The sequence below is a fragment of the Cataglyphis hispanica genome, chromosome 3, assembly GCF_021464435.1.
Source record: "Cataglyphis hispanica isolate Lineage 1 chromosome 3, ULB_Chis1_1.0, whole genome shotgun sequence".
Lineage (NCBI taxonomy): Eukaryota > Metazoa > Arthropoda > Insecta > Hymenoptera > Formicidae > Cataglyphis > Cataglyphis hispanica.
Window position 1 is genome coordinate 4,363 of NC_065956.1, and position 26,312 is coordinate 30,674.

The following is a 26,312-nucleotide window of genomic DNA, read 5'->3' on the forward strand; positions in this document are numbered from 1 at the left end:
CCTGGCCTGGCCTGGCCTGGCCTGGCCTGGCCTGGCCTGGCCTGGCCTGGCCTGGCCTGGCCTGGCCTGGCCTGGCCTGGCCTGGCCTGGCCTGGCCTGGCCTGGCCTGGCCTGGCCTGGCCTGGCCTGGCCTGGCCTGGCCTGGCCTGGCCTGGCCTGGCCTGGCCTGGCCTGGCCTGGCCTGGCCTGGCCTGGCCTGGCCTGGCCTGGCCTGGCCTGGCCTGGCCTGGCCTGGCCTGGCCTGGCCTGGCCTGGCCTGGCCTGGCCTGGCCTGGCCTGGCCTGGCCTGGCCTGGCCTGGCCTGGCCTGGCCTGGCCTGGCCTGGCCTGGCCTGGCCTGGCCTGGCCTGGCCTGGCCTGGCCTGGCCTGGCCTGGCCTGGCCTGGCCTGGCCTGGCCTGGCCTGGCCTGGCCTGGCCTGGCCTGGCCTGGCCTGGCCTGGCCTGGCCTGGCCTGGCCTGGCCTGGCCTGGCCTGGCCTGGCCTGGCCTGGCCTGGCCTGGCCTGGCCTGGCCTGGCCTGGCCTGGCCTGGCCTGGCCTGGCCTGGCCTGGCCTGGCCTGGCCTGGCCTGGCCTGAAGCCTGGCCTGGCCTGGCCTGGCCTGGCCTGGCCTGGCCTGGCCTGGCCTGGCCTGGCCTGGCCTGGCCTGGCCTGGCCTGGCCTGGCCTGGCCTGGCCTGGCCTGGCCTGGCCTGGCCTGGCCTGGCCTGGCCTGGCCTGGCCTGGCCTGGCCTGGCCTGGCCTGGCCTGAGCCTGGCCTGGCCTGGCCTGGCCTCGGCCTGGCCTGGCCTGGCCTGGCCTGGCCTGGCCTGGCCTGGCCTGGCCTGTGGCCTGGCCTGGCCTGGCCTGGCCTGGCCTGGCCTGGCCTGGCCTGGCCTGGCCTGGCCTGGCCTGGCCTGGCCTGCAGCCCCTGGCCTGGCCTGGCCTGGCCTGGCCTGGCCTGAAGCACTGGCCTGGCCTCGGCCTGTGCAACTGGCCTGAAAAGCCTGGCCTGGCCTGGCCTGGCCTGGCCTGGCCTGGCCTGGCCTGGCCTGGCCTGGCCTGGCCTGGCCTGGCCTGGCCTGGCCTGGCCTGGCCTGGCCTGGCCTGGCCTGGCCTGGCCTGGCCTGGCCTGAGCCTGGCCTGGCCCTGAGCCTGGCCTGAGCCTGGCCTGGCCTGGCCTGGCCTGGCCTGGCCTGGCCTGAAGCCTGGCCTGGCCTGGCCTGGCCTGGCCTGGCCTGGCCTACGGCCTGAGCCTGGGCCTGGCCTGGCCTACGGCCTGGCCTGGCCTGGCCTGGCCTGGCCTGGCCTGGCCTGGCCTGAGGCCTGGCCTGGCCTGGCCTGGCCTGGCCTGGCCTGGCCTGGCCTGGCCTGGCCTGGCCTGGCCTGGCCTGGCTACTGGCCTGGCCTGGCCTGAAAGCCTGGCCTGAGCCTGGCCTGGCCTGGCCTGTGCTGGCCTGGCCTGGGCCTGGCCTGTGCCTGGCCTGGCCTGGCCTGGCCTGGCCTGAGCCTGGCCTGGCCTGGCCTGAGCCTGGCCTGGCCTGGCCTGGCCTGGCCTGGCCTGGCCTGGCCCTGGCCTGGCCTGGCCTGGCCTGGCCTGGCCACGGCCTGGCCTGGCCTGGCCTGGCCTGAGGCCTGGCCTGGCCTGGCCTGGCCTGGCCTGGCCTGGCCTGGCCTGGCCTCGGCCTGGCCTGAGCCTCGGCCTGGCCTGGCCTGTACAGGCACTGGCCTGGCCTGGCCTGGCCTGGCCTGGCCTGGCCGTGCAGCACTGGCTGTTGGCCTGGCCTGGCCTGGCCTGGCCTGGCCTGGCCTGGCCTGGCCTGGCCTGGCCTGGCCTGGCCTGGCCTGGCCTGGCCTGGCCTGGCCTGGCCTGGCCTGGCCTGGCCTGGCCTGGCCTGGCCTGGCCTGGCCTGGCCTGGCCTGGCCTGGCCTGGCCTGGCCTGGCCTGGCCTGGCCTGGCCTGGCCTGGCCTGGCCTGGCCTGGCCTGGCCTGGCCTGGCTGGCCTGGCCTGGCTGGCCTGGCCTGGCCTGGCCTGGCCTGGCCTGGCCTGGCCTGGCCTGGCCTGGCCTGGCCTGGCCTGGCCTGGCCTGGCCTGGCCTGGCCTGGCCTGGCCTGGCCTGGCCTGGCCTGGCCTGGCCTGGCCTGGCCTGGCCTGGCCTGGCCTGGCCTGGCCTGGCCTGGCCTGGCCTGGCCTGGCCTGGCCTGGCCTGGCCTGGCCTGGCCTGGCCGGCCTGGCCTGGCCTGGCCTGGCCTGGCCTGGCCTGGCCTGGCCTGGCCTGGCCTGGCCTGGCCTGGCCTGGCCTGGCCTGGCCTGGCCTGGCCTGGCCTGGCCTGGCCTGGCCTGGCCTGGCCTGGCCTCAGCCTGGCCTGGCCTGGCCTGGCCTGGCCTCGGCCTGGCCTGGCCTGGCCTGGCCTGGCCTGGCCTGGCCTGGCCTGGCCTGGCCTGGCCTGGCCTGGCTGTCACTGGCCTGGCCTGGCCTGGCCTGGCCTGGCCTGGCCTGGCCTGGCCTGGCCTGGCCTGGCCTGGCCTGGCCTGGCCTGGCCTGGCCTGGCCTGGCCTGGCCTGGCCTGGCCTGGCCTGGCCTGGCCTGGCCTGGCCTGGCCTGGCCTGGCCTGGCCTGGCCTGGCCTGGCCCTGGCCTGGCCTGGCCTGGCCTGGCCTGGCCTGGCCTGGCCTGGCCTGGCCTGGCCTGGCTGGCCTGGCCTGGCCTGGCCTGGCCTGGCCTGGCCTGGCCTGGCCTGGCCTGGCCTGGCCTGGCCTGGCCTGGCCTGGCCTGGCCTGGCCTGGCCTGGCCTGGCCTGGCCTGGCCTGGCCTGGCCTGGCCTGGCCTGGCCTGGCCTGGCCTGGCCTGGCCTGGCCTGGCCTGGCCTGGCCTGGCCTGGCCTGGCCTGGCCTGGCCTGGCCTGGCCTGGCCTGGCCTGGCCTGGCCTGGCCTGGCCTGGCCTGGCCTGGCCTGGCCTGGCCTGGCCTGGCCTGGCCTGGCCTGGCCTGGCCTGGCCTGGCCTGGCCTGGCCTGGCCTGGCCTGGCCTGGCCTGAGCCTGGCCTGGCCTGGCCTGGCCTGGCCTGGCCTGGCCTGGCCTGGCCTGGCCTGGCCTGGCCTGGCCTGGCCTGGCCTGGCCTGGCCTGGCCTGGCCTGGCCTGGCCTGGCCCTGGCCTGGCCTGGCCTGGCCTGGCCTGGCCTGGCCTGGCCTGGCCTGGCCTGGCCTGGCCTGGCCTGGCCTGGCCTGGCCTGGCCTGGCCTGGCCTGGCCTGGCCTGGCCTGGCCTGGCCTGGCCTGGCCTGAGCCTGGCCTGGCCTGGCCTGGCCTGGCCTGGCCTGGCCTAGGCCTGGCCCTGGCCTGGCCTGGCCTGGCCTGGCCTGACCTCGGCCTGGGCCTGGCCTAGGCCTGGCCTGGCCTGGCCTGGCCTGGCCTGGCCTGGCCTGGCCTGGCCTGGCCTGGCCTGGCCTGGCCTGGCCTGGCCTGGCCTGGCCTGGCCTGGCCTGGCCTGGCCTGGCCTGGCCTGGCCTGGCCTGGCCTGGCCCTGGCCTGGCCTGGCCTGGCCTGAGCCTGGCCTGGCCTGGCCTGGCCTGGCCTGGCCTGGCCTGGCCTGGCCTGGCCTGGCCTGGCCTGGCCTGGCCTGGCCTGGCCTGGCCTGGCCTGGCCTGGCCTGGCCTGGCCTGGCTGGCCTGGCCTGGGCCTGGCCTGGCCTGGCCTGGCCTGGCCTGGCCTGGCCTGGCCTGGCACAGGCCTGGCCTGGCCTGGCCTGGCCTGGCCTGGCCTGGCCTGGCCTGGCCTGGCTGCTGGCCTGGCCTGGCCTGGCCTGGCCTGGCCTGGCCTGGCCTGGCCTGGCCTGGCCTGGCCTGGCCTGGCCTGGCCTGGCCTGGCCTGGCCTGGCCTGGCCTGGCCTGGCCTGGCCTGGCCTGGCCTGGCTGGCCTGGCCTGGCCTGAGCCTGGCCTGGCCTGGCCTGGCCTGGCCTGGCCTGGCCTGGCCTGGCCTGGCCTGGCCTGGCCTGGCCTGGCCTGGCCTGGGCCTGGCCTGGCCTGGCCTGGCCTGGCCTGGCCTGGCCTGGCCTGGCCTGGCCTGGCCTGGCCTGGCCTGGCCTGGCCTGGCCTGGCCTGGCCTGGCCTGGCCTGGCCTGGCCTGGCCTGGCCTGGCCTGGCCTGGCCTGGCCTGGCCTGGCCTGGCCTGGCCTGGCCTGGCCTGGCCTGGCCTGGCCTGGCCTGGCCTGGCCTGGGCTGGCCTGGCCTGGCCTGGCCTGGCTGGCCTGGCCTGGCCTGGCCTGGCCTGGCCTGGCCTGGCCTGGCCTGGCCTGGCCTGGCCTGGCCTGGCCTGGCCTGGCCTGGCCTGGCCTGGCCTGGCCTGGCCTGGCCTGGCCTGGCCTGGCCTGGCCTGGCCTGGCCTGGCCTGGCCTGGCCTGGCCTGGCCTGGCCTGGCCTGGCCTGGCCTGGCCTGGCCTGGCCTGGCCTGGCCTGGCCTGGCCTGGCCTGGCCTGAGCCTGGCCTGGCCTGGCTGGCCTGGCCTGGCCTGGCCTGGCCTGGCCTGGCCTGGCCTGAGCCTGGCCTGGCCTGGCCTGGCCCTGGCCTGGCCTGGCCTGGCCTGGCCTGGCCTGGCCTGGCCTGGCCTGGCCTGGCCTGGCCTGGCCTGGCCTGGCCTGGCCTGGCCTGGCCTGGCTGGCCTGGCCTGGCCTGGCCTGGCCTGGCCTGGCCTGGCCTGGCCTGGCCTGGCCTGGCCTGGCCTGGCCTGGCCTGGCCTGGCCTGGCCTGGCCTGGCCTGGCCTGGCCTGGCCTGGCCTGGCCTGGCCTGGCCTGGCCTGGCCTGGCCTGGCCTGGCCTGGCCTGGCCTGGCCTGGCCTGGCCTGGCCTGGCCTGGCCTGGCCTGGCCTGGCCTGGCCTGGCCTGGCCTGGCCTGGCCTGGCCATGGCCTGGCCTGGCCTGGCCTGGCCTGGCCTGGCCTGGCCTGGCCTGGCCTGGCCTGGCCTGGCCTGGCCTGGCCTGGCCTGGCCTGGCCTGGCCTGGCCTGGCCTGGCCTGGCCTGGCCTGGCCTGGCCTGGCCTGGCCTGGCCTGGCCTGGCCTGGCCTGGCCTGGCCTGGCCTGGCCTGGCCTGGCCTGGCCTGAGCCTGGCCTGGCCTGGCCTGGCCTGGCCTGGCCTGGCCTGGCCTGGCCTGGCCTGGCCTGGCCTGGCCTGGCCTGGCCTGGCCTGGCCTGGCCTGGCCTGGCCTGGCCTGGCCTGGCCTGGCCTGGCCTGGCCTGGCCTGGCCTGGCCTGGCCTGGCCTGGCCTGGCCTGGCCTGGCCTGGCCTGGCCTGGCCTGGCCTGGCCTGGCCTGGCCTGGCCTGGCCTGGCCTGGCCTGGCCTGGCCTGGCCTGGCCTGGCCTGGCCTGGCCTGGCCTGGCCTGGCCTGGCCTGGCCTGGCCTGGCCTGGCCTGGCCTGGCCTGGCCTGGCCTGGCCTGGCCTGGCCTGGCCTGGCCTGGCCTGGCCTGGCCTGGCCTGGCCTGGCCTGGCCTGGCCTGGCCTGGCCTGGCCTGGCCTGGCCTGGCCTGGCCTGGCCTGGCCTGGCCTGGCCTGGCCTGGCCTGGCCTGGCCTGGCCTGGCCTGGCCTGGCCTGGCCTGGCCTGGCCTGGCCTGGCCTGGCCTGGCCTGGCCTGGCCTGGCCTGGCCTGGCCTGGCTGGCCTGGCCTGGCCTGGCCTGGCCTGGCCTGGCCTGGCCTGGCACTAGCCTGGCCCTGGCCTGGCCTGGCCTGGCCTGACCTGGCCTGGCCTGGCCTGGCCTGGCCCTGGACCTGGCCTCGGCCTGAACCCTGGCCTCAGCCTAGCCTAACCTCGGCCCTGGACCTAACCTCGGCCCTGGCCGGCCTAGCCTGGCCTAACCTGACGCCTCAGCCCGGCCCTGGCCTCGGCCTAGACCTAACCTCAGCCTGAGCCTAACCTCGGCCCAGACCTAGCCTCAGCCCGAGACCTAACCTCAGCCCGAACCTAACCTCAGCCCAGACCTAACCTCAGCCTCAGCCTGACCTAGCCCAGCCTAGCCTCGGCCCAGACCTAACCTCAGCCCGAACCTAACCTCAGCCCGAACCTAACCTCAGCCCGAACCTAACCTCAGCCTGAACCTAACCTCAGCCCGAACCTAACCTCAGCCCGAACCTAACCTCAGCCCGAACCTAACCTCAGCCCGAACCTAACCTCAGCCCGAACCTAACCTCAGCCCGAACCTAACCTCAGCCCGAACCTAACCTCAGCCCGAACCTAACCTCAGCCCGAACCTAACCTCAGCCCGAACCTAACCTCAGCCCGAACCTAACCTCAGCCCGAACCTAACCTCAGCCCGAACCTAACCTCAGCCCGAACCTAACCTGAATCTGAACCTGAACCTACAATGACAACAATATTTAATTAAATAAATAAATATATAAAATAATATAAATTAAATTTAAATCAAATTATTAAATTAAAATCAAACTTAAACTACACAAAACCTTAAGTTTTATAACATTTCTTAATTAAATAAATAACATTCCTACATTTAATATCTTATACATTTAAATAACTTTCATACATTAAAAAAAAAAAAAAAAAAATTAGGATACCGATAACTTAATATATATTAAAGTTTTTGGTATAAACTAGGCCAATGTGTTGTTCAAGCTGGATTTTTTTGCGAATGCGTTGTAAAATAATAAAAAAAAAAATATATGAAAAATAAGTATTTTGGCACAAAAGTCTTGGCGGAACTAATGATTAAAGCAGAATAGATTGAATAGAATAATAGCGTTTTCGAACGAACGGGTTAATTTAACTCGCATAAATTAATCTCTATATTTTACTATAAATTCGTGTCTTTGATTGGCAGTGATAATGCAATGACGTCATGAATCACTCCCGAAGCGATTAAACTTATTACATTCAAAAACGCCCTAAATTTAAATTTATTAAAAATGGATTTACAAAGAAAAAAAAAAGCTTCAAAATTAAAGAATTTAAAGATTATAAAGTTAGATAATGTTAAAGTACAAAGCTATATGATTTTTTTTTTTATGCAGGTAAGTAACGGCACTTCTGTTTATTCAGGTAAGCACTATACTGATACCGCCTTTGCTGCGCATGCGCATAAAAAAAAACCAACATGAACACTACGTGTCACATAACCTGGAAATACAGGCTAAAGACGTGTTAATGTCATTATCCTCTATAAAAAAAAAACTGCAGTTTTATTGAAATTCAAATCATTGTGAAACATGGAAATCCATCCGCTAAGTATAATTTTAGTAAAAAGTGATAGCAAGGGTGATAGATTGTTATTTCGATATCCTCACATGACGAATCATGTGAGGGATTCGGGCCAATGCACTAAACGAAAAAATCCTTATTCGTTAACGAATACCGAAGACTTGTTGCAAGTATGTTTTGTTATTTATAGCGTGTAATCTTATTCCAATACGTGAAAAATTTATTTTCAAATGTTTTTTTTATTATTTAAATTGCAATACTTGCGATATTTTTAATAGTAATAATTTTTACTAACAATACATAATTATATGATCTATTTTATTCGATAGTCTTTGCCATTTCCAACATCAAACATAAGTAATGGAAATCTAACTGGTTTAACGGACGAAGTTTTATCTACTTTATTTGCTGTAAAACCAGAATTATGTGAACAAAAATTCGAATTAAAAGTAAATGATGTTCGCTTTGTTGGACATCCGACTTTAGTTCTATCTCGTAGCTTAAAGGAAGTAAATTCTTCTATGCTTTTCAATATAGTCTTTGCGCTACAAGCACAAGCGAGTTATTCGATAGTAAGATGTTACTATGACCTAAGTAAAAGGTAATGTAATTTCTACATACGTGCAAAGTATTTACGACACATGGAACTTGCATTTTAACATGCTTAGATTAGGCATAGCGTTGAGACATGAGGAAAGAAGATGTGGTTTTCTGACAGATGAAATAAAAATAATGGTTTCTACGCATGATGAAATTGCTGGAAGGTGAATATGATTATTCGTAATTTGTTTTGTTATAGTTGTACAATATTGTAGTATAATATGTTCTACGTGTATATATATATATATATATATATATGATGACTAGATCCGAAGGTGAGAGTGATTGTGATGAATCACCGTACGAATTAATACTTCAACGAAGCTTACTGGCACGTGGTTTAAAGTCTGTTTTTAGTAACCTCAGTACTTCTGGCATAGTCAGTATCGTGATTAACAAATGGATTCAAGTGCGTTTCTGTCTTCCTCAGAAAGTTCATCAATCGCATAAGAAAGGTCTACTTATTGATCCTGAGATTATAGACAGGTTTGTTACGCTTCCAAAATCTTATAGTATGAATGAAAATACATTAACTTATAGTTGAATAGAAAGTTTGATATTAAGACACAGAAAAGAACAAACATGTTTCCAGAGGGAAAAAATATATTCCAATAATGTTTAATGGTAATTTTTTGTTTTTTAATTTATTTATTTATGTGATACGAATTTGTTATCATTCTTAAAAGATTTGGATATATCGCTTGGCATTATGCACGTACAAAGAAAGAGAGTATGACAAATTAACAAACTTTATCTTGCATATGAGAAATAACGCAACAAATATGTGCTTACAAATTTCTTGGATTTCACTGTTAGTATGATAAGTTTGAGAACTCTAAAATCCTATTATATAAGATGCAATGTAACATTATCGGAAAATACAGTATATATAAATAAAATTTTGCATAATATAATATCAAACTGTTTAGGAAAACCATATCCAAATATGTATGTGTTTATGACAGATACTTTATTATTAATTATTGATTTTTCAATTTCGAAATTAATATCCTTAATTTCCAGTTTTACTAGACACACTTTCTCTCTCTCTCTCTCTCTCTCTCTCTCTATATATATATATATATATATATATATATATATATATGCTCAATTTTATTTTACATTTGATATATCATATTTCTACATTTTACATTTGATATTATTGTATTTATTTTGCAGATGTTTGAATAGTTTAAGACCTTATCACGGCATACTTTTATTAACGGAGCCATTAGATTTGCTAGAATCTTTGCAAATAGACTGCTCTCCAGCACTTAAACGTTTGATTCAAATGTATAATCCGTTGAAAAGTCTACAGACTTTAGCAGCAAATTCAGATTTGACGCTGGCGCAGGTGTTTCAATTAACTGGCCATTTAGTTTATTGGGCGAAAGCTACAATAATTTACCCACTTTGTGAAAGCAATGTCTATGTTATCTCTCCTGACGCTGTTTTGACTAGTCAATTACTAGACTCTTTCTCCGAACATTTCCCAGGAGTTTGCTTACTTCAAGTATATATGCATATGCTATATAATTATTTATATATTTATTGAAGATTAATTACATATTAATTTCAAACTTATTATCTTCAAAAATTAATATATATTAATATGTATTATTTAACCTTAGTTTAATTTTAAATTTAGTTTTTAAAGACTATATGATAACAATATGTCGTAATGTTATATATTATATTTTTTTTTAGGTTATCAGTGATTTCTCCTTACCAACTTCCATTAGCCAAAAATTGAATCCTTTAAGCCAACCTCATCAACAAACGCAATTAGTGAAAATAATTATATGGCTATTAAAGAATCATCTGCTTCTACAATTGCACACATATGTGCGATATATACCAATGGCATATGGACATTTATCATTAGTAAGATACAACTTACTACAATTTTCAGTTGTAATATGAATATGTTATCGTATTTACTGTTATATTTATTAATATTGAATAATATTATTTAATGTTATATTTATTCTTGACTGCGATGGATATATCTAATTTTATTAGCAAAATTAATCGATCGAAATCAAAAAATTAATTAATTCCATAATTTATATAGCAAAGTATAGCTTTTTTCTTAAATATAATTCTATGTAAATAATTTTGTTTTTACAAAAGCTTGGAATTAATCTGCTCGCGATCGCAACGACTTTATCTTATTTACCATGCACATCTTGTCAAGTTTCTTCTGAATTTTTATTTATAATTAATATTAGGATACAAAAGACCAAGAAACATGTGATGCAGATGTGATAGAAAAAAACGGAAGCACATGGAGCTTGAGCGAAATACCAAAAGAAACACCCACCGAAATGAAAAAAGAATTGTCACTTGCGGACAAGAAGGATGCGTTATATGATTATCAATCGGAGGCTTACGATATTCCTTCTGATGATAAAAAACTACTCGATAGATTGTGCCATCTTGGCTATTTTAACGGTGGTTATCACTTGGAGGAGATTATGTATTTAGAAAACATTCGTAGATCACAGTTGTTACAACTTCTTGATAAATTTCGGGATGTCTTAATGACTTCCGAATGCGAAGATCCTGCTATAGCACTTTTTTACAGTCAATTGGACTCTTAAAATTTGTTTATCTATATATAATATATACAATAATAGAGTTCCTACATGTTATATACACAAATACATATAATACATATATATGACACTTAAAGAAAAACATTTTTCTAGATTGAAATAAACAACGTTACAAACAGTTACAATTTGTATAATTTTAGAAAGTATGTATATATAAAGTTAATTTTTTTCCTCGAGACCATTATTTTCAGAGTTTTCATGAAAAACGCAAAAAATCTTTTTTAAGAGAAAGATGTATATTTTCTTTCTTTTTTACGTTTTGTATCTATCACTAGAAGGTATTTTTAAATCTTGTAAAATGATATAGATATTGTGTTCTTGTTGTTTCGTGCTATATGTTGTGTGTAGCATTGTTCTTATTATATGCATAATTTACTCTCTCCTTTCTCCTTTTCTCTTTCTCTCTTCCTTCTTTCTCGTCCCCCTTTGTCATTGATATTTGCATTTACCCTTGAATTCAATAACTTTCTTTACATTACAAAAAACACTTTATTTATCTTTTCTCTTATAAAATTTACAATAAAAGTCACAGAACTCTTTAGTTAATATATTCTTTCATAAGCAATAATTTGCATTATGATAAGAAAGGAAACTATAAACTATGAGATGTAAATATTGTTTGCATCATTTTTCGTGTCTCAATTTAATTTGTATTGACTTTTGCTATCGTGTGTGTATTTCTTTTTATATATATATATATATGTAGTTTCTAGCAATAAAATAACTGTATAATTGCTGACAAGCAATAATTTCTTCGGATCAATACTTATACGTTATACATACATACATATATATATATATATATATATAAAGAGGTCTTCTCGTTAGAGATTATAAAATAATCAACAGCACTAGCAGTGACTAGAGTTTAATTAAAGAATGATTGACATACAAAGCATTTTGTTAAATCGATAAATTATACTTAAAAACACGAACATAAAAAATATATCTTAAAATTGTAATGTGTTAAAATAGTGAGAAAACACATATATATTTTTATGTCGATAATAACATGATAGTAAACACAAATGTATTTTATAAATAAATACTGATAATAAATCGATTTTCAAAAAACGAGATGCTATTGTATATTTTTGAATAATATATCCCAATTTATTCACCATTTTCTTGTTTGTATTTTTATGTTTATATTTATCAATCATATGTAAATAATTAAATTATTTATTCGTATTACATCTAATGTCATCAGAATGCAATTAATGCGATTAGATTCGAATGAAGTAACTTCTTCAATAAGAATATAGTTTAGATGAATTATCATAGTGATTTAACATGTGATATGAATAAAAGATTATATTTTTAACGTTATACAAGTACGCTCGATGATGTTGGGATGTACACTTCGGCAAGTTTTTGAACGTAATAAATTTGTCATATATTCTTTTTCTCTTTTTAATTAGAAACTTTGTCATATAGTTCTTTGCCTTGGATGATTCTGCACTTTGCTCTTTAATTTTTTCAGAGCGCACTTGGCTGCTGTACACTTTGCGATTCTATAATTCCGTCCGATGCCTTTAAAGGAACCCTTACCAAATACGTCTACGGTTACTCGAACTCTACGGCCATCAGCCAGTTTCTCGGGCCTGCCGAATTTTGCCGTTTCAGGTTCCAATTCCAATAATTCACGGATCGGAGACTTGGGAACATTCGTACTGAATTGTTCTACAATTATATAACATTTGTCCTCGATAAATTAGATACGCACCTTAAATGTTCGTTTTAATTAAAATTAAGAGATATATTACCAATTTCTGACTTCATTATCGTATAATAAACGCTCCATACTGCATCAAGAGACATTCCACTATCCAAATAAATAGCACCAGCTAATGATTCGAAAACGTCACCCAGTGCTTTCGGCACTTCTACATCTTCGGCTTCCTCACATTCCTCCTCGCCGATCAAGTAATACTGAAATGTATATTGTATTGATGTTATATATATATATATATATATATATATATATATATATATATATTTATCGAAAACAAATTTTCTTCAATATACATAAAATTAAATAAACTTGCAGATTTGCAGATTTAACAAACATGTATGTATTAATTAAGAATATATCTAATCATTTAAAACCCACTTTAATTAAACAATTAAAAAAATAATTGTTTATTTTTCTTGGAAAAAAAACGATCTTAATAATCAATAATATATTTTTCATGAACATAGACATGGACAAAATTATAATTTACTTTACAGTTTATAGATAATTAGTTTATCACATTTTGCGCTTACTTTCTTGATTTAAATATTATATTTTGTCACTTAAAAATTGCTTGTGAATTTATACATTTAGATGTTATATATCATATTTACTAATGTCACTTTTTTACTAATAAATATTTCATCTCTTCTTTTATATTTTCCCTTGAACTATGGGCTGTTTTGTTCCAAGTGGGATACTTCGAGTTGACGACAGCCTTTTTGCGTACTTAAATTAGATATCAAAATAATTTCAGTCGCGGTAAATCATTTTCTCAAAAGTTTTTCCCGAAAAGTAAAACCTCAACTAAATCTAATTATAGGAAAGAAAAACTATTTTTTCAATTTTGCCGGGTGCTTTGAATGCGAAGCAAGGTCTATATGATTCTATATGGTTTTGCAACTTCGAGCGCAAAACGAGATTTATCTCATATTGTCGGATGCTTTCGATGTGAAGTGATGGGTAATTATACAGAAAAAAGGTGACCTCATATATATTTTCCTGAAGTGGTGACCCTCCCGTAGAATGGGGAGGAGGAGGCGAAACTCATTACATCTATGCACATATTTTGCAAGACGAAGCAAAGTTCATTCTACACCTAACTTTGACCCTTCAGGATTGTGTATATATTTTAAATTGGTAACCGACCTTTTTAAAAGATTTCTGGATAAACAAATTGAAAAAAATAGATTTTCTTTGCTATAATTGTGTTTAGTTGAAGTTTCACTTTTACGTAAAAACTTTTGAAAAAATGATTTGCCGCGACTGAAGTTTTATATACTACATTATTTTATATCTACTTTAAGGGTTAAGCAAAAGGGCTGCCGTTAAATCGAAATATCCCATTCGGAATAACATCCAAACCATGTTTCAAATCATAAAAAAATAAAGTTTTACTTTATGTATGGTTATATAATTATTTACTTCTTAATTATATACCTCTTTATTTGAGATCAACATTTTTTAACACTTTGCGATGACTACACATACATATGAATGCATAAAATTTATTTATATAAAAACATAAACTTTGAGTAGCGAACTAAAATATTATAAAAAAAACCACACTCTGATTCTTTTATATTTAAAATTGCCAAGGATGTGCCCATTCTTTTACTGTATTATATGTTTATAATGATAACCCTTTTTATACCTCTTCGCTAATGGAATGTCCATTTTCTTCCTGAATTCGGACAAAACGATTTATCACTACGCTTAGACCAGGAGAGAGATGACGAAAGTACTTGTGAAAACCGCATCTCACAGCTAGAGAAGCAAATATTGTATTATTAACTAAAGCAGATCTTAAGTCTGTTAAAGCACCCGGCGAATGCTGTCGAGAATCCTCGTATAAATGTCTGGTTATCAAATAATCTGAAATGTAAAATAATATTTCAGTCCATCATTAATTTGTTGATCAAGCTTGATCAATAAGATCCTCTCCTGCACGCACACGCATATATACATGCATAAACACGCATGCAGTCGGTTATCATAGAAAATTGTCTCTTGATAAAATTGAAAATTAGCAAATTGAGAATTATGACTATCTAATTTCTATACTCCCACATATGCATGCGCGTACACATAAAAAAAAAACGAAATATTTTTAATACCTCTATTTAGAATACATCACACGCATACACATATACACAAAAATGATCAATAAAATATTATCACCCTCACGTGAATATGACTGCTTTAATTTATTTTTTCTCATACTATTAGTTATATTTTTATTGTGTATGTGTAAGCACGCGCGCGTGCGTATATATACGTGCTTGCGATTTAAAAAATAAAATGCAAAAAAATAAAATATTTATTATTAAAAGGTAATTGTGATATTAACATCAAAAAGATAACAATATTTCATACTAATCTATTCTCACAATGCAAGCCAATTTCACGGCGAGACATTTTCCAAGTTAATTACACAAAGTCCTTTACCTAGCACAGCATCACCGAGAAATTCCAAACGTTGATAACAATCTGTTAATCTGTTTGGTTGATAAGAAGCGTGCGTAAACGCTTGCAAAAGATAACTGCTATCGCGAAATTTATATCCTATACTTTTTTCCAATTCGTCATATCCATCGAGCATCATACGTAACTCATTCTCTGGATCAGGAATGTATCGAAGTAATGGATTTTGTGGCTCTTCTAACTTCCCATAACAAATCTAAAAAATATGAATGTGTATATATGCATATATATGTACAGGGTAAACCATTTTATTCAATACACGCAAATATTTCGAAAAATATAGAAGATACGGAAGAATGTTCTGGACAAAAGTTGCATGGTTTAAAGGGGGTCACATGATGAAAACATGAACTTGAGTAATCTTTTCAAGACCAATGTGATCAATGTTTGCTTAAACGTCCCATTTTTTATCGTATATTCTTGTAGCCCTAACGTACTCGAAACGTTGTCAAAACATTATAATAAAACATTAAATATTTTTTCATTAATTATTTTCCGAGTTATTTTATATCTTAATAATCTGATATATTTAGATATAAAATATAAAATATCTCGTAAAATATTTAATTTTAGAATAATGAGATGAATCAATGCATGTAAAAAAAAAAACAAATAATTCTGGTAAAAAAAAATTGTAAATAATTACCTTTTTTAAAAAACAATTATTTTCTTTATACCAATTGATTCATCTCATTATTTTGTACATAAAAGTATTACGGAAAGATTATCGATTATCGAAAACTAAATATTTTACGAGATATTTTATATTTTATATCAAAATATGTCAGATTAAAATATAAAATAACTCGAAAAATACTTAATAAAAAAATACTTTATTATAGTGTTTTGACAACGTCTCGACAAGGGCTACAAGAATATGCAATAAAAAATGGAATGTTTCGTTTAAGAAAACATCGAGTGAGCTAGTCTTGAAAAGATCACTCAAGATCAAGTCCATATTTTCATCATGTGACTTTCTTTAAACCATGCAATTTTTGTCTGAAACATTTTTCCATATCTTCTATATTTTTCGATACATTCGCGTGTATTGAATAAAATAGTTTACCCTATATATGTGTATATATATGTGTGTGTGTGTGCGCGCATACACACACACCACACACACACACAATCATGTTATATATATTATTCAAAGATGTTGCTGCAAACAAAATTACCATTATATAGAACTATATAAAAATTGATAGAGAATATACATAGCATCCATGTTTCTTGCCAGTCAAAATTTGGAGCCAATTTTTTCTTTATGTGAAGTTATCGCACATGTACAATAATTATTATTTTATAGAAACCTTAAGAATTTCACATCTTGAAAACTTTAATGTAATTAAATCTCATATTAAAACTTTGTCAAACAATAATCCATTTATGCCCCCACAAATAATGTTTCATTATTTATACATTTTTCTCTTGTAAAATAATTTTTCTTTTTTTTGCACATGAAATATAAACTTCGAACTCGAAAGCTATTAGCGGTTAAGCACATTATTACTTACAAAAATTAACTAGAGTAAAGAGTAATAAATAATACAATAATAATATAATACAATAATAATGAATGCTGCGGTGCAATTTGGACAATTTAAAAAAAATTTGTGTAAAATCAACTACTTACCTGTGTCCAAGTAGTTCTGCCCTGTTCATTAGTTCCCTTTATATATGGTGTACTACCAGGTACTCTTTCTTCCGGCTCATTTTCACTTATTACACAAACTTCTTTGATAGGTAGAACGTGAATCCCTAACCAAGTCATGAAGAGAAGCGCTCCACGGGGTCCACATGCAATTAAGTATGCTCCTATCAAAGCTTCTACACAATCCGCGATACTTTTATCCGGGATACTGTGTTGTGTAATTAAATTGTAAGGTATGAAGCATCGCAAATTATCTAAATTGTTCGACAGTCTACTTTCGTTTTTATCCAATTCACTTTTCATAATCACAAGTTTCTCCTCGGTTTCTCTAACGAGTTGAGTTATTTCGGTAGGATTTATAGCTTGCAAGGTGGGAATATCAGCTTGATTCCATAGAGCAGAAGGAACACCAGATTCTATCAATGCTTGTTCGAGCTCTTTGGGAACGTAATAACACGGCGGCAGCCAATTATCATGCGGTTCAAACTTAGTCGCTATCATACTTTCGCCGAGCATTTTCTGCCTTCCAAGTCTATAAAGATTCAAATTGCTAACCTAAATTGGAAAAAAAAATTGAAAACTCAAAGAAAAAACGTTATATTTATAAATAGTCCTAACGCGCTTATATATCTCTAAATTAATCAATATACCTGTTTCGATCTTAAATGGCTAAGTTTTCCCTCGTGAATATTATCATATGTGCAATACAAATATGTAGTTATAGCATATTTGAGAAATGAATCTCCGATCGTCTCCAATCGTTCTAGATTAATGCCATCGTTTGCATTAGACATAGTTAAAGCTTGCAGAATTAAACTAGGACTTGGCCCCGGATGATTTTTTAATTCTGGTTGATAATCAAAACTAAAGAGATTGCCATTTATATAATTAATTTCGTTTGGCTTATTAATCTTTTTTGCTATTTGCGTAGATTTAGCAGCCTTTTTGTTTAATACTTCATCAGTAAATTTTCTTACAACAGTTTCAATATAATCTTTATGGTTATAATCGGGTTGTTCTTTATTAACTTGGCAACTTGATGAATTTTTCCTCTTAATTCTAATTTCAGAATTATAAGATATGAAAGTACCATCCATCATTATATCGCGTTCTTTCTTCTTAGCAAACTCGTAATGCGCTTCCTTATGTTTCGCAAGTAACGATTCTTCGTCCTTTTCTGGATACATCCAGAAATTATTGTCAAAATTCTTCTCTATCTCTAAAAGATCTAATATTTTCTTATTGATCTCCTGTTTAGATATTTGTTTTTCATCTTCCACAGCTTCCGCAACATTTTCTCCCATATAAGAAATCTTCAGCCCTCTACTTTCGTCTTCACTTTCGTCAGACGTATCGGCAAAGCCGTCACTATATACGTCGTCTGATTCATCGAAATCAGATTCATATGTCGGTGAGCCATATCGAATATCATTCCAACCAAAATCTTGCGGTAAAACCGTCACATTTAGAGGAAACGATTTCAGATTATCTGTATTATAATCCATAGAATTTATTTCCACATTATTTGACCACGCCATGTCGTTTGACCATGTGCCAATCTCCAATTTGTCATCCTTCTCATCATCAGCAATCTTATTTTCCACTTGATCAGTTTTTATATCATCGGATTTCAGTTCTCTTTGTTTCTCATTACAAATTATGTTCTGTTTATTATTTATATCTTGATCAGATGTATTTTCACACTTGTTAGAGATCATATTGTTCGACAGCAAATTATCTTGTGCATTTTCAATCTTCTGTTTTGCTTTGTCCATTTCTTTTGATCTTTTCAATACTTCTGCCAAGCTCCATCCAAAATCTAATGCCGGCCATTCAAAATCTGAAATATATTTTTGGAATATAATATAATTATAAATGTTATTCTTATATGTAAACTGTTATAATTGTTATATTCCTGATTCCGCCGTCTTCTCGAAATATAGTATAAATTTCCTATATGATATGCACCTGAATTCAAAACTTGTTGCCCTAAATTTATCATTTGTGCAACTTGACATCGTATTTGATTAGCGAGCAGCAAAGCGTTAATTCTATATAATATGCAAGGTAAGCAAACTGCTTGTCTCCATAAAGACGCTGGGAAAGGATGAATAGCGCACAATTCAGCAACGAGAATTTGTTTCTGCTCTAAATTTTCTCTCTTAGCGCGCTTTGTTTCTTCGCTACTTGTAGGCAAAGCAACACCTTTGCGATTTACATATCTAAAATAAATAATATATCAAATGTTATCTATATAAATAAATGATTGCTTCATAGAGACACCTCACCTAGGAGTTAAAAAGTTTAATCTAGCTGATGTATGATCCACATCTAACAACGATTGTTCTAAATTCTGTATTTGTATGCCATATTTCTTCAAGTAATATTCTTCAAAAGTGCCATAATCATGTCCGGGAAAAGAAGATTTTGGATTCAAGTTTGTGCATATTTCTGCTACATAAAAGTACTGAAGGAAAAAAAGATTATATATAATATTATATATATATATATATATATATATATATATATATATATATAGAAAAGTCCTTTACCATTTTTTTTCTATAACACTTAATAAAGCAGTTATTATTGAGTAAAACCTGGTCAATCACCGATCTTTAGCCGAGAACACATCGGTGAACCGCGCGCCTTGTGTGGTGCGCCGCCATAGTGGCGGAACGCTCATGCACACTAATATTATAACTCTATTATTAAGCATTATAGAAAAAATAGTACAAAACTTTTCTTTTCAGTTTGATCCAATCCACCTCCATCTTTCGTTTCGTTACTTACTTGTCGGACACCCTGTACACAGCATGATTATATATGTACATATGTATGTATTTATATATAAACATATGCATGTACATACATTGTCAGTCCGGAAAAAATGGAGACTGATTATTTGTATGTCGTACAGGTGCTGCCATTTGTTTGACTACTATGATATCTTTACAGAAAAATGTAATGGTAATCTGTACGATGTACAGAAAATCAACCTCCTTTTTTTCCAAACTGACGATATATGTATATATATGCATATATTTGTATGTGGTCATATCTTCATCACTCTTCCTCTCTATAAGTGTGTGTGTGTGTGTGTGTGTATGCGAGCGCGCGCGCCATATCACGAAAAATAATAAAATATATAAAAGATTTACTAACATAATTAAAATGTATTTAAATGTATACCTGCGGTTGATCTTGACTTCTATACCATGGCATTATTACTGCATCGTAATATTTAGAAGGATCAAACTTGAAATTTTTTCTATCTTCTTCTGGAACTTTGATTGGTACCGCATTTCGATTCTGATAAATGCATTCTAGAAAATTCCAATCTACACTAATATCTGATCCTTCATCTGTTGTAACTAAAAAAAGTTAAGTATTATGAGTATTATATATGTGTATTTTTAAAAATATATGTGTATTTTTAAAAATATTTTTAAAAGTTTTTATATCTAAAAAAAAGAAAGAGAGAGAGAGAGATCTGGAAAGGCATAGACGCAAAATTATTAATGTTGATATGTTTACATCATTGTAAGATTAATTGTAAGGAGAAAAAAACCATAAATTTTACAAAATACAGTATTGATATTTTTAAACAGTTATTTGAATGAAAATTAATAATATATTAGAAATTTTGACAATATGACAACAAAAAATCGCGGCATGTAAATAGCAAAATATATATAAATATATAAAAATATATATAAATATATATTTTGCTATTTATATTGTTTGAAATATAATTAATTAAATTTTTAATCATTCTTTCATAATTTCTAAATTGAAAATAAATTCTATTTTATAAGAGTTACTTGCGTGATATTGAACTTATTCGCTGAAACAAATGTTCAGATTTAAGTTTTTCTAAAGAAATAAAAGTATAGACTTATACTTACTTATTTTTACTGGTACAATTATATATGAATTTTCTGAAGCATTTGGATCGAAGAGCATTAGATATTTCTGTAACCTCAAAACGTTTGTAAAGGTATAGTTAAGGAAAGTGTCAACTCTTTCTATCTGAACTTCATCCAAAATTATAGTCTGCTTACTAAGTTTTAATTGCACATGAACTTCACCCGACCTAGTGTAAATGGGAAATGGACACAACTACAAAGGAAATAACTCATATATATGTGTAACATATATTGAAGGCATTTATAAATTTCTTAAAGCAATATTGTCGGAATACACGATTCGAGAAGAATGAATCTAAAAATATATCACCTTGGGTATCTCCTTTAATGTAAGTATACCAAATCCAATAGCCGATTCTTCGGGAGGATAAATGCGTCTACCTCGTGTATTTTGTTCTTCAGGCAGAGGACAACTTAATATCATATTTATATGATATAAATAAGATGGTACTCCAACTATTGGTCTACAATCTGTTAATGCTTCAGCTGTCTGGAACAAATTATGTAAGTTGATAACTATTTACAAAATAGTGGTAAAAATAAAAAATTTTGAAAGAAATGAGCGCAACCTTTTTATAGTAATATTGTCTCCGTTTTGTCGTCCCAGGTCTAGCCTCTGAAAAGTCAGTCCTGCTTTCATCTGGTAGAGCAGGTACTTCAGCATCTTCAGGTTTGGCTTTAAAATTCTCTTTTCCAATAGGTAACAAATTATCGTCTATCTCGTTTTCTCGATGTAGATCGATACACATTTGCAAAGCAGCCATGCGTCTAGCCATTGCTCTATTTGGCATTGGATATGACTAGAAAATAAAAAAAATATGCCATAATATTATAAACATGCATGTGTGTAGTTATGATCTTAATATTTATACTAAAAAAAAATAGTTTTAAGATTGATCGAAAAAGCCAAAAAGACATCGTGATTCTATGATGTGTATTATTTTATATAAATATGTAGCTATATTTACTTACTGTAACTACATATTTCAGTGGTGAATTTATGGGAAGTCGTAGAGAGCAGATATACATGATTGTGTCATGAATATTTATCGTTTCAATAAACCATTCTGGTGTTAATCTCGTAAAAGTATCACTGGGTAACTTTGCACAATATCTGCATAATTGAAAGCACTAATGTTAGCGCATTAAAATAACTATTTTAAACAGTATTTTTTAGGAATAATTACATTTTATTAATTGTTAATTGACAAATAAAGCATTACCTATTAACCAACGAAATAGCAGAATTAAAAGTCACTTTGGGAGCATCATCTGCATTGAGTGGTTTATAATGTGGTATCATCGCAGCATACATATCTGCCTCGTTCTCTTCCTCTTCAGTTAGCTCTTTATTAGAACATTTTAATAATAAAGTCTACAAAATAGATTGATGCTCTTCCATTACAATTTTCGACCGAGGTTGGCACAGATAATGAACCACATTAAATTGTTGATAATAAAACTGGTATACACTAAAGTTTATGAATAAATTAAACAGTATGTGCAATACTGTTCGATTCGAAAAGATAAGCCGAATATAAAATAAAATTTAATTCATTAAATAAGCGTCTTTATAAGATGGATTATAAGATTTAATTCTGCAAGTTATACCTTTTCTATATATTGATATTGAGCTAATTGCCATATAAAATCTTTAGATGCTTCTTGTGGTACCAATAGTACATGCAAAGCATCTATAGCTCTTGCTCTGCTTTTGCACTGCACATATGATTGATAATTCTTTGGGAAATCATATCGCATCACAAAATTACATTTTGGAATGTCAATACCTGTAAAAAAAAACAATATAAAGGAACTATACTTAATTAACAAGTTATGACAAATATGCTAACTTAACAGAGAGTGCCATGTATAAGTAAAAAAAAACAAAAACCTTAAACAGTAATATAAGAGTGTGTGTGTGTGTGTGTGTGTGTGTGTGTGGTAAGCAGTGTAGTGTTGTGCGTGTATATATATATATATAAAATTATATGATTAAATTTTCCTTTGCAGATATATATATATATATATATACATTTTTTCCCGCAAATATGACTATAATTTTGCAATCTGCAAAGGAAAATTTAATCATATAATTTTTTTTCTTCTCTTACTTCCTGTGAATCTATTTTTAAAATTAAAAAGTAGATTATATTTTTTAGGAAAAACATCTAGTATAAGTAATATATAATATAATAAAAGTTTATAAACCTTCTTCTAAAATTGAAGTTGCAATCAATAAATTGCATTCATGAATTCTAAATCGCTTTAAAACTTCCTCCTGCTTCCTATGCTCCATTTCTAAATCTCTCGAATAACTAACACCGTCGTTAGTTCTTTCGATTGTATAAAGAGGTGATAAAAAATGCAAATCTTCGTCATGTTTACATATTTCCTACAAATTATTGATATTTAAATCCGCACTTATTTAAACAATAATTTAAAGCTATTGCAATAAGACTCATATTTACACTTAGTAAATAAAATAAAACTTTTGCTGTAAAGCATTTATCCACAAAAATTACTCCACAAAGTAAATCAGGATCTGTACTACTGCATGGATAACGTTGCAATTTAAATGTTTTTCTGCAATTGTCATCGTTAAATTTCCAATTAATCCCAAATCTTTTCAACTGTGCTGGTTTTTCCTGAGTTTTCGAAAAAGAGATATCTTTGTCACTTTTTGTAACAAAATTCTTTGAATTAATATCTGGAAAAAATATAACATACATTTTAAGATACATAAATATAATCAAGATATAAATATAACATCGATATAAACAAGATTTTTTGAATAAGAGCAGGATACTTTAATGCTTGTTGTTGTAACAATATGAGCTGTTGATAGACATGTCTAGACTCCCTCTAAGCTGCGCGTTTGTGTCTACAATTGTTTGTTTAATTTAAGCACAATGAATAAACAGAAGATGTCTATCTCGATTGCACAACTCATAATTATTAAATTTTTAATACACGAACACATTAAACCAGCTGAAATTTTAGCGTATTGCAAATTTGACTTATCGCATCGATCAAGGACAAACATTATGCCTGAGAATATTCAACAAATTCGCGATTTTATTAAAGACGACCAATGAATAATTTCATATAATCATGAAATTAGTAAAACATTGGCATAATGGCATACTTATGGAAGTGTGCAAACAATCATTGAGAATGAATTACGATTTTGAAAAATCACTATATAATAATTCGAATTTTGAATGCAGAAAGCCTGGAAGGGCTAGAATCTCTCAAAAATTTTTGGATATTCATGCAGCAGAAAAAGACAAATTTTTTTATGTGCATTCTTACATACAATGAATTTGTTTGAACCTCTTAAAAAAAGCCTTAACGGAAGAAATTTTTCCCAACAATGATGAGGTGAAATCTTTGTGCGCAATTTGTACTCGTCCTGCTACTTTTTATGAAGCAAAGATAAAAAAAACTGTCAATGTGATGACAAAATGTGTGAAAATTAGTGGATGCTATGTAAAAATATAATTTGTTATTTTGCATGTGTATTAATTAAACAAATAATTTTTGAGAGTCTCGTTTATATTTGATCCATCCTAGTACAATTAAAACATATTATAATATAATTTATAAATTAAGAGAGTTTCTTACCAGAGTTTGCCTTTTTTTCTAAAGTGTTAATCTCCTTAGCATAAAAAGGAGTATAAATTTTTAAGATTTGTAACAATCGATGAACTTTTGGAGTACTATATTGATATATCCTATCTTTCTCCGATAAACGTTGAAATTCATTATCGCAGATGGCACTGTAAGATTCATAATTTTAATATTATATTATATAATAAATAAAGAAATAGAAAAAAGTTATATACAAATTATGTAAGAGAAATATGAATATAGTAATGTACATATACAGATATTTCTTAAAAATACAAACATGGCTATAATTTGCAATTTAAGGAAACTCAACTCAAATTTGTGACCACAGCTAATTAGAAAGTGGGTATCGATATCATTATTATTAATTCTTACCGAATTTTTATAAAAACAGATGCCATCATATTTAATAGCAGATAATGCCTCTCGTAAGGAGTTTTAATCTTCAATTTTTCTATTAAGAATAATAATGCCAGAGCAGCGCGATCTGCACACCAAGGTCCAAGAGTTTCTAATATATGCAAAAAATCTTGCATCATCTCAAAGGGTTTTTGTATAGGATCAGGAATTTTCTGAATATCTTCATAAAATTCCTCAGTGTAAATCTCCATTGGATCATATCGATGATCACGTAAAAATTCAATAGCATGTAAAACACAACTTTCAAGCATATTATACAAGTCTTTCTTTTCTCCTTTGTCATACTCCACAACGTATTCTCTCGGTTTTGGGCTATAACTACAAATAATTCCTAGTTTCTTAGATATTTTCTATAATAAGAAATTTATTAAATTATTAAGCTTACCGTAGTACTGAAAGAATATCGTTAGCGGTTTCTACACTACATCGAAAGGCAGTTTCCACTTTTTCTATTTCTAGGCCCAATCTTCCAGATTCTTGTGTCAAGTTAAACACAGGTACCGCCAATCCGATTATTCTAGGAACATTGTTGCACAATAGAAAAGTTTGAAGGACAAACTTAAGATTGCTATCTTCGATAGATTTATGGCACTCGTCCACTATGACTAGATTTATATGACATGATAAAAGTTTGCTTTCTGATATTAATTGTGCGTAAACTTTTGCTGTTCCAACTAATACCTACATACAAAATAAAATGTAAAAAAGAAAGACTTAATAAATTTTATAAATTTTATCTTTTATCAACAATAAATATTTAATAAATATATATCTTCTCTTACATGAGATTTTTCAAAATTTTCAGCAAATTCCTTAAATATATCAGAATTGCATGCTAATACTTTCAGATCTGTCAATTGTTTTATATAAGTTCCTATTATTGTACATTTATCTTCGTCATTTAATATATATATTGCCCGTTTTCCACCATCACTTATTGATCTAATGAATAAATAAATAAATTCGAGTATATTTAGTAAATTTTATATTTAATATTTAATATTTAATCTTACATTTACTATATTTCATTCAAAATATGATATATGAAAAACACTTTCATATATTTCTACATAAAAATTTAAATTTTTACTAAAGATGTGTGTGTGTGTGTGTGTGGGTGTGTGTGTGTATAACAGCACAAATATTTTTTATGTTTATTAAAATCAACACACATAAAGAACTTTTCACATAAATATCTTTCTTAACGATAACTCTTTTAATAATAATTTTATAAATATAATTTGTTGAAATATAAAGAAACATTACTGTTACCTTCTGTTATTGGTAGCAAATTCTTGAATCAATTTTATAGCAAGAAATGTTTGTTCAGAATTTTTTCCTAAACAGGCAATTATGTTCTTTTCTTTTGCCGCATAAAGAAGTTCTACCTACAAATAATTATCAACAAAATACCAAAGGACAATTTGTATAATTATCCATACTACAGAATTTGTATGTAATTTCTAATAGTTTATTTATGATTTCCTCATCTCTCTATCCTTATCAAAAAAACTTACCTGATATTCTCTGGGAGTAAAAGATTTTGTATAAACCTGATCATTTAGTGGAAATGCCATGGAATCTGTTGTAGCTCCTTTATAATTCTCTATATATAACAATTTTTCTTGATAACTATCAATAATTGCTTATTCAGTCAAATTGTAAAAAAATTAATGAAAATACAGTACTTGCTGTCAAATTGTCTGTTGAATAATTGAAACTTAAGCTTAAGCTAGGTTAGACTACTGAGCATAAAGCATAAGCATACATTATGTAATACCAGAGAGAAGCTGAGAGCGGTCATTCCGGCGTTTCTCGTTCGTATGATAGCTCTCGGTCCTAGAGTCCCTATAGATAGTGAAAGTCCCTATAAATTGTGGAGCAAAAGGTTGATGTACATCTGCACCGTAATGTTTTCGCTAAAGCGGAGAGCACACACTTTTGCATAAGCGCATAACAATAAACATAAAAAAATTGATTGGTTCATTTTCTTATGCATACATTTGTGGACCAATCAATTTCTTTATGTTTATGGTTATGCGCTTATGCAAAAGTGT

At 40.6% G+C, this 26,312-nt stretch overlaps 2 protein-coding genes across 4 annotated transcripts; one reads left to right on the forward strand and one right to left on the reverse strand.

The window, feature by feature from the left end:
* Positions 1–7,100: 7,100 nt before the first annotated feature.
* Positions 7,101–10,518, forward strand: LOC126848316 (GATOR complex protein NPRL3). The gene is made up of 7 exons (XM_050589121.1): positions 7,101–7,352; positions 7,512–7,783; positions 7,851–7,946; positions 8,050–8,268; positions 8,962–9,295; positions 9,490–9,666; positions 10,014–10,518. Exons 1-7 carry the CDS (start codon positions 7,191–7,193, stop codon positions 10,383–10,385), a joined length of 1,632 nt encoding a protein of 543 aa, XP_050445078.1. The 5' UTR covers positions 7,101–7,190; the 3' UTR covers positions 10,386–10,518.
* Positions 10,519–11,484: 966 nt separating this feature from the next.
* LOC126848315 (endoribonuclease Dcr-1) lies at positions 11,485–26,000 on the reverse strand. 3 transcript variants are annotated; one of them, XM_050589119.1, is made up of 24 exons: positions 25,944–26,000; positions 25,773–25,861; positions 25,528–25,643; positions 25,038–25,197; positions 24,641–24,936; positions 24,211–24,573; positions 23,830–23,984; positions 22,674–22,912; positions 22,414–22,597; positions 21,814–21,992; positions 21,426–21,577; positions 21,175–21,316; positions 20,772–21,002; positions 20,513–20,692; positions 20,182–20,395; positions 19,466–19,647; positions 18,562–18,740; positions 18,242–18,495; positions 16,924–18,113; positions 16,256–16,828; positions 14,584–14,815; positions 13,790–14,010; positions 12,167–12,332; positions 11,485–12,083 (listed from the first exon to the last, which is right to left on the reverse strand). In XM_050589119.1, the coding sequence occupies exons 2-24, from the start codon at positions 25,830–25,832 to the stop codon at positions 11,830–11,832; spliced, it is 5,922 nt and encodes a 1,973-aa protein (XP_050445076.1). In that variant the 5' UTR covers positions 25,833–25,861; positions 25,944–26,000; the 3' UTR covers positions 11,485–11,829. The 3 variants fall into 3 exon arrangements, with proteins under 3 accessions (XP_050445076.1, XP_050445077.1, XP_050445075.1); XM_050589120.1 differs by having other exon boundaries at positions 24,211–24,567; positions 25,773–25,985; XM_050589118.1 differs by having other exon boundaries at positions 25,773–25,985.
* Positions 26,001–26,312: the final 312 nt, after the last annotated feature.